Source organism: Carassius auratus, chromosome 47 (genome assembly GCF_003368295.1).
Source record: "Carassius auratus strain Wakin chromosome 47, ASM336829v1, whole genome shotgun sequence".
NCBI classification, from domain to species: domain Eukaryota; kingdom Metazoa; phylum Chordata; class Actinopteri; order Cypriniformes; family Cyprinidae; genus Carassius; species Carassius auratus.
In genome coordinates this window covers 6,924,675-6,933,331 of record NC_039289.1, presented here as the reverse complement: position 1 = coordinate 6,933,331, position 8,657 = coordinate 6,924,675, and the positions used below count along the sequence as shown (strand labels likewise).

The window sequence follows — 8,657 nt, the reverse complement described above, 5'->3', positions numbered from 1 at the left end:
CCCAGAATTTTCTGAGTTCATGTAATGGGTGGTGTGAAGCAAGAGCAAACTGATGCTCCTGCATCTAAAGACTCTCAACACACAGATAATGCACAAGAGGAGGTAAGATCAGGATTCCTTAGTCTTCTGCAATAATTTTGATTATGTATCACAAAGTACCGTAGCTATGTAATTGCATCATTGTAAAAGGTTTTTGTGGTCAGTATAGTCAGTCACACTGATATTTTCTTTAATGCTCTTCCCATATTTTAATATATTTATAACAATTTGAATTGATTTGTTACAGAACCAATCGACTTCACAGCCAGTAAAGAAGCGAGGCTGGCCAAAAGGGAAGAAGAGAAAGAAGGTTTTACCAAACGGCCCCAAGGCTCCAGTTACAGGTTATGTGCGGTTCTTGAATGAGAGACGGGAACACATCCGAGCACTTCACCCCGATCTTCCCTTCCCAGAGATTACCAAGAGACTCGGTGCAGAATGGAGCCGTCTGGCTCCTCATGATAAACAGGTATTTTGTGTGTGTGTGTGTGTGTGTGTGTGTGTGTGTGTGTGTGTAACTGTCCATTTGTTTCCTCGTGTTCACCCAAAACTTAAAATTTACTCACCTTCAGGCCATACATGAGTTTGTATCTTCTTTAGAATAGATTTAGAGTAATTCAGCATTACTTCACTTGCTCACCAGTGGATCCTCTGCAGTGAATGGGTGCCGTCAGAATGAGAGTCCAAACAGATGATAAAACATAACAATATTCCCAGAGTAATCCACACTCCACTCCAGTACATCAATTAACATCTTTTGAAGTGAAAAGCAACGTTTGCTTTTGACTACAATGCATTCATAATTATTAGGCACATTGATATTCTGATCATATATGTTTTACTTATATGTTTTACTAATTCCAAACCACATCAATCTTAATAACTACTATACATTTTGTATTTAATTATTTGTGTAAAAAATAATTAAATTTTGTCGTGGTACTGGAGTGCTTTGGATTACACTTACATCTTAAATGGCCTGAGGCTGAGTAAATTGTCAGCAAACTTGCATTATTGAGTGAACTATTCCTTGGAATATCATCCTACTGATGAAAATGAATTTTATTTCATTTAATTTTTTTAACAGCGGTACCTAGATGAAGCCGAAAGGGACAAAATGCAGTATGCACGAGAACTCAGGGAGTATCAAAAAAGTGAAGCTTATCAGATCACATGTGCAAAAGTTCAGGACAAGAGAATTAAGAGCGGTAAAAATTCTCTCCCTCTTTTTAGGGTGTGTTTATTTGCATGCACTTTTCTGGTGATTTGTTGTTTTTGTTTTTGTTTTTTTTTACGAGTTTGCGATAATTTGCAACTCAAAATTAGCAATGGTTCAAATGTTAGTTTTGGAGTGAATCATTTGTTTGTTTATTTGTTTTACAGAGGAGTTGACTTCTGTCATTATCAATGCCAACAGTTCCGGGTCTACAGGTTTTAAGGTAAGTATACCAACAAAGCCTGAATTCTCAAACATTCTCGCCCCATTCCTGAAGTAGTAAGCGTGGAAATTATTCTTGCAACCTGCCTCATGAAACAATTTCCTTTCAGAACTCCGACTTAACGCCCAGATTTGACGTCCCTATTTTCACAGAAGAATTTTTAGACCAAAACAAAGGTACGTTTTAGAACAAACCATAAACATCAATGTGGAAAGCTATATTCTTAAAACGTCTCATGTCCCAGCACGAGAAGCGGAGCTGCGGCGACTGCGCAAGGCTAATGTGGAGTTCGAAGAGCAGAATGCGGTTCTCCAGAAGCACATTTCCGACATGTTCAGCGCTAAAGAGCGGCTGGAGGCTGAGCTGGGCCAGGATGAGCTGCGCACGCAAGCTCTACAGCGCCGCCTTCAGGCCATCAAACAGACACTGCTCAACAGCCTGGCCACTGTGCCTTTGCCGGGTCAGTACTGTACGGTGCCCATAATACCAGTACCATATTTGATTCTTTTTTTGGTGCAGTGGGAAACAGCATTGTTTTTTGCTCAGGCACGGGCGAGACGCCATCGATTGGAACGCTGGACTCGTACCTGAGTCGCTTGAGTAGTGCTTTAGAGAGCAGGCCTCATGAACATCGCAACTTAGTCCTCAAGCTACAAGAGCTCTTGGCTCACCTAGACAGGTAACTATCTCCATTATGTCCACAGAAATAGGCCTATACAAAAATATAAATTGCTGATGATAATTTAAGTGTCTAATAAGTTTAAATGACAAAATTTGGAATTAAATGTGTAGTTTCCCAAAAGAAAAATACTCAAGTACTTAAGTACAAATTTAAAAATACTTTGTTACTGTCCGCCACTGCATAATCATACATATGCTGTTGGAGATTTATTTAGGACTCTGTAAGCATGTTATCTGATGGACATATTTTTCTTCTTTCTTTTCCTCCAGTGAGAAGCTTTGAAAACATGTCTATAGCTGTGGAGGGATCTGAACGTCCCAAGCATTTGGAGGGCCTGGGACCCCATGCTTTGCATCACAAGGTGTAACAGGCCATGCGGTTAAATGGGATATTTTCACTCAACGATAAGCTAATTTGTAACACTGTTCAAAAACATTGACATGTAATCTAATGCACCATATTGCTGTTTTCACAAATACAACAGTACATTGAAAGACTAAGTCCATTTAGAAACACGGAAAGCATGGTTTAAAGGCATGCTATGATTTTTTTACAAGGTAATATTGTCTTTATGAAGTTGTAATGAAATGTAAAGTGCAGCGTTTACATTGGGTGACCTGAACCCTTGCTGCACAGTGCTGTGGATTGCAAGAACCTCTTGAGAATTGCTCCTTGAATTTTATGAATATTATGATTTAAACATTGAATAACATTCCTAATCATTATGTTTTCTGAATTAAAATTCCTAAATAATGTTGATTTTTCCTTGCATTCCATTTTGAACGAACCGTAAGTCAGTTGGCATTGCAAAGGGAAACCGAATTCTAGCATTGAAATATTTCAGGTGTCAGCAGTTTACCTTGCTTTAGTGATGTAGTTGAATGGATTTTTTTCAGGATTGTATGAATTATTTTAATATGAAAAAAAAACAACAATAAAATCTGGCAATAGTTATTGTACTTTTTTTTTTTTATGATACCATTACATTATTCAGCTTCAAGTTGTACGTTTATCCAGTAGAGGGTGACATTGGCCACAACATAAAGAAAAGTTCTGTAATCTAAAGCTATAAAGGGAGTGTTCCCTTAAGCAAAAAAAAAAAAGAATACATCTTATATATATATTTGTATATCAAATTAACAAAATTTGTCTCCAGACCTAAATATTTTGTATGACTTTATCCACCTTCTCTTACTGAATGCAGCCAAAATGAACTAAAAGTCACAACTGTCAAACAATCCTTTTTTTTTTTTTTTAATGATTTAACTCTTAATACTTTAAATCAAATAAAAAGGTAGGCTGTTATTTCATAATTGCAACCACTGCTTTGAAAGACAATTGCCATAAAAATTTCTCTTTAGCTTTTTCTTTTAATTAATATTCAATATTAATTAATATTAATATTGAGTATTTAATTAAAGGAGATGTTACATAATGTTACGGACAAACAGACTTGGTCACCATTCACTTTCACCGTATCTTTTTTGACAAGTCAATGGAGTTGTTTCACCTAAGAAAGTAAGTCACACGAGTTTCTCTGTGAGTAACAACATGTGTGTGAGTAAATTATGACAAATTGGGAATTTTTCTGTAGGGAGAACTATCCCTTTAAGTAGGTTTTTCGACGGATTAAAAAGAGCTATTGGATTTTTTCGGATCCCCAAACCTTAATCTCTAACAAATTTAATATTAAAAGTTATTTTTTAATTGCCGACCGTTATAAATTTACAGTTCTTAATAATTGTTCCACACTTTGGTTCGCCTCCGCCGAGTGGAGAGGCGTCCGCGTGCTCTGCTGCTGTCAGCGTGACGTCACGGTAGTAGCTCTCCTCGCGGCGGCGGTGCTGAACAAGATGGCTGTGCGTCGCGTTACGAGCGGCTGAAAAAATCACACACAGCCCGACGAACCGCGGGTCACGTCGAGAGGGTGGTTGAAAACACTCGGGTTGAATTATCTGCAGGATTCGGAATAGCAACTGCTGTTATTTTTGTATATTTTGGGGTAGAGTTTAATAAAGGGAAGGGGAGGTTTCTCAACGTAAAAAAAATCCATACTTCGTTTTAATAGCAGTTTTATTATCTAAAATAACGCAAAAGGACGAGAGCAATAATACAGAAAAGAGATGTCACTGCTGTGTGTTGGAGGTAAGTAGTCTATGTTATTTCGTGAATGGATGCATTACTTAAACCAGCTGTTGGTTATGTATAATCTAGCCTATGGATTGTATATATTTAGTCTTATTAAGGGTTAAATATGTCACAATGTTTTTAACAAATCACTTGATATTGCATTTGATTAAAATGCATATAGTTTACAAGCGCATACATGCTTTTCAATCTGATCGATGATCAATAATCGGTTACATATTCGTCCTCTATGGAGTTTAATAGTATTATCGGTTTGTATTCATGCAAATGAAGCTGAACTGTAAGGTTACAGTATGAAATGTAAGGTAGAAGGAGTGTCCCGCACTGTGCAATTTTTTTTTCTTTCTTTCTTTTTTTTGTTGTTATTATTGAAGCTTAATAACTTACTCTTTTATTGCTTTATTTGTCTAGTTGTTTTATACAATGTTCAGTTTGTTCATAGAGATGCACTAAAAATGACTTTCATCGTTCTGGCGAATCCGCCCGTCTTTTAAATGCAGCCAGATATCAGGGGTGTGTTCCCTTGATATTCCTAATGGAGCCTTAGTTTGCTCCCCTGCTCAGATGAGATCTGCTTTGATGTGTGATTTATCTATTTTTAACTGTGTTGACTGTATGGTGGTAAAAGGGCTTTGAAGTTCAATACCTTTTTGATGGATAGACAACATTACAGGTGTCATTTTCTTTGCTGTACTGGCTACAATTATTGAATGCACTATGATCATAAATATTTTTGTATAAAATAAAATCCAACATATATATAGATTTTTTTTTTTTTAATCATCATGTGGCCTAAATTGACAGATGGAGAGATGTATAAATCAGGGGTCTTCTCCATTTTTCAGGACCCTTTTGTGGATAGAGGGACGGATATCTGTAGCATACTGTATGAAATTAAGCGATGCATTTTAATATTACTATAAAATATTGTAATGATATTTTCGCATATAACATTACATAAAGCCGTTAAAAATCATTATTGATGCACAGATTTGTACACATTTATTTTTTCTAAATATTTATATTCATTATGTAATTTTCAATTTTAATATTAGAAGTTGAGACACAATTTGACATTTAACTGAACTTTCATTTCTTACCTTAGGCTTGGGTTGCATTAAAAGTTATAGTTTTTTTTTTTTTTTTTTTTTTTTACAGAAAATAATATTAAAGATTAGGCACATTGATATTCTGCTGAATGTTCATTTCTTAACTATCTGTGGCTGTATTTATTTAATATTAAATATGTAACCACAATTAGTGATAATTTAATATAAAAAATCAGGCACAATGAGATATTAGGCTGAACTTTCATTTCTTAAATTAAGCTTTGGTTATGGTTGTTTTAGTGTTTTTTATTTATTTTTTATTACTTTAATGTTTTAATACTTTAATATTTTAATACTTTTAAAAAAATGAGGCGTAACGACACATTTAGCTGAACATTGTTTAACTTTGACTGTGATTGGTTATTTCAATGTAAAAAAAAAAAATGTTTTATTTTTTAAATAAAATGAGGCACAACGAGACACTTAGTTTTTTTTTTTTTGCTGTTATTTTTATGTCTAAAGTAACAATTGCAGTATTTTAGTATTTAAATTTAAGCACAATGACACCTTAATTTATGAATTTTAGCTTTGCTTGCAGTTATTTTAATGATAACATTTGTAATGTATGTTATGTTTCATATTCATTCAACATTAACCAAGATAATAAATGCTGTAAATGCTTATAAATGCAATCAATGCTGTAAAATTATACTTTATTGTTAAGTTTGTGTTAATTATTGCGTTAACACAATGCAACCTAGATCTTAGATTTTTTTTTATATCAGGGACTTAGTGTACGAATAGTGGCTCCCTGGAAATACATGGTGCAATCTTTGGCTAAATGTCTTTCATATGCACTTTATGTGAGCCTTTTTGGTCCACAGTTTGCAATGGACCTCTTACCCATGTTCGCTTGCCTTGCTCAGTTTCTTGACTGGCATTAAATGCAAGATGACATGCGAATCAGATTGGTCTGTTGTAGAAGATTTGTTGTAGGAGCCTCAGAATTCTGAACGATGCTGTAAGCCATGTTTCTTTGAACACATCCTACACACACATTCTGATCCATGGCACGTCTGCCACCACTCTGTAATTAAACAGGCAGCGGATTCACAACCAGCGTCCGAAAGTGACAGTGGGTGTGTGTGGCATAGACTGGCATCATTCTTGGCACCTGCCTCAGTAACCTGAGCAGATGTATAGTACGGCTTGCCTGATTCCCGCTATGTGTTTTGATGATGTCGAAAAGTCATGGATTCCTGTTACATAACCATCTTATCACCACTTTCCTGTGAATTTTAATGCATTTTTTTCTAAGCATTGTTTAAAATGCCTGGTTTGTGTAAAATGAAAGCAATCTAACCTAGAAGTTAAAACCTAGTATGGCTTGATAAATTATTTACAAAATATATTTACTTCATGAATGTTTCCATACAATAAAACCATTCACTTTCATTTTATGGTAAGGAGCAACCTGGGCATTCTACTAAACATCTTTGTGTGTGTGTGTGTGTGTGTTTTCTGGATCAACTCTGCCTTTAAGTACCAGGGCCTCAACTCATTTTCATATTAATAATTGATTAGAGCTGACTATTTAACCTCCCAGATATATGACTGAATTGTAGTTAACACTAAACAACAGTTACCATGTATAATTTAGCTCTGATAGCCGATTGCAGATGTTGTAGATTTACACAGAGGTATAAAAACCATAGGCAGCTGCAGATACAATATTTCTTTGATAAGTACATCCATAAGAGAAATAACATTGAATCTAGTGGTCTAAATAGGCCAGAAACTTAAGTTCCCCAAGGACAGTCTGCTGAGTTTTATTTATTTGATATTAATCAGTAAAACATGGAATTTTGCGCTTTAGAGCAGTATTGTTATATTGTTAACTGAAACTGTTAAAAATCCCTTTTGTGCAAAGAATGTTACCTCAACGTTATTTTTAGTGTAGCGCTATAGCACTTGGCTACACAGATTAATGGAGCGCCAGAGGAAGAGGGGAAGAGATAAAGAGGCAGCACACGTGCACGCCAGCCACATGGCAGGAAATGATGCGTGGGAGCACGAGAGAGGATACCCTGGCGGAGGAGGGTGGAGACAACGGCGAGTCGGCGATTCGTGAGCGGGACCTTTGAGTGGAGGTGCAGCATTGATCATTTTAAGACGGTCATAATGATCGAACTTTCTCGTTTTGGGTTTACTGTGCTCGGCCACTAGAGCAGGAGAACATTGCTCAAAGCGCTATTGTGCCTGAAGCGAGTGATGATGATGATGAATAATTTAATCATCATATATAAAAGCCATCACAGTTGGAAAGACGCAAACTTGTTTCTGAAATCCCGTAGTAAAGATACACTTTCATTTGTAATGATGAGACAGAGATGTTCGGATCCATGTGCAGAACTTTAATGATGAGAATGGTCAGACAGGCAATGATCAGTAACAGCGTCAGGTATGTAGGGATAATCAGAATCGATAACAGAGTGAGAGTGATATGCTGCTTATATGTGTGTGTGTGTGTAAATGAGGTGCAGGTGTGGCAAGGAAATTGGCTGATGAATGAGGTGCAGGTGTGGCAGGGTGATTGTGATGCAGTGACTTATGGGAATGTAGTTTGGGTATGGTGCAACAGTATGAGAGGTGCTAGTGTCCAAGTGACATCTGGTGGTTGATGGGTGGAATGGTCCTGAGTGGAGTGCCCTCTACTGAAGCTCATGGGCACTCCATCTAATGATCGTGACATCATTTACCCAGCCAGTTCCTCAAGCATCCAAACATCTTTAGAAATCAGTGAAATGTAATATGTTAATAATATGATTTACTCACCTAATCCAGCAGAAACTCGAACGCAGACGTCAGTACCTACAGCTCATGGTAATTGACTGCCTTTCTACATTTTCCTTTGTAGCATTTGCATAGAGTTGAGTATTTGAACGCGCATAGCCAATTTAAAAGCTTTCTCCAATTTTCTGCCAATCCCACTAGCTCGGCTTCTGTAGGAATTTATCAAAAATGCCCGCTCTGCTTCGTTCCTTCCAGTGGTAACATACCATTAAACCTAAAGTATACTTTAGTTAAATGTGAACACAGGCTTCATTACATGCGCACTAGAAAGTTTAATCAGTTTCTGCTCAATTTCTTTCTAGTTATGACCAAAAAATAAATAAAATGTGTTTGTATTATTTAAGCTAGGGCCTTTAGGTCTGGACTCCACAGTAGATCCCCCATAGCCCATCTGACTGTCAGACAATCACAGTTCATTTTGTTCAATGTTATGTTTAGGGTTATGAT

At 36.4% G+C, this 8,657-nt stretch overlaps 2 protein-coding genes across 2 annotated transcripts in view; both read left to right on the top strand.

Moving 5' to 3' along the window:
- The window catches only part of LOC113064947 (SWI/SNF-related matrix-associated actin-dependent regulator of chromatin subfamily E member 1-related), a 5,117-nt gene extending 2,003 nt beyond the window's left edge, over positions 1–3,114 (top strand). Inside the window, exons 2-9 of the mRNA XM_026235969.1 lie at positions 6–102; positions 287–508; positions 1,127–1,247; positions 1,423–1,478; positions 1,588–1,654; positions 1,723–1,938; positions 2,025–2,157; positions 2,430–3,114. Coding sequence (XP_026091754.1) covers positions 25–102; positions 287–508; positions 1,127–1,247; positions 1,423–1,478; positions 1,588–1,654; positions 1,723–1,938; positions 2,025–2,157; positions 2,430–2,442 — 906 coding nt within the window. The 5' untranslated portion in view covers positions 6–24 and the 3' untranslated portion in view covers positions 2,443–3,114. The remainder of the gene's footprint in view (positions 1–5; positions 103–286; positions 509–1,126; positions 1,248–1,422; positions 1,479–1,587; positions 1,655–1,722; positions 1,939–2,024; positions 2,158–2,429) is intronic.
- Positions 3,115–3,927: 813 nt separating this feature from the next.
- The window catches only part of unc13a (unc-13 homolog A (C. elegans)), a 38,385-nt gene continuing 33,655 nt past the window's right edge, over positions 3,928–8,657 (top strand). The window contains exon 1 of the mRNA XM_026235968.1: positions 3,928–4,305. Coding sequence (XP_026091753.1) covers positions 4,284–4,305 — 22 coding nt within the window. The 5' untranslated portion in view covers positions 3,928–4,283. The remainder of the gene's footprint in view (positions 4,306–8,657) is intronic.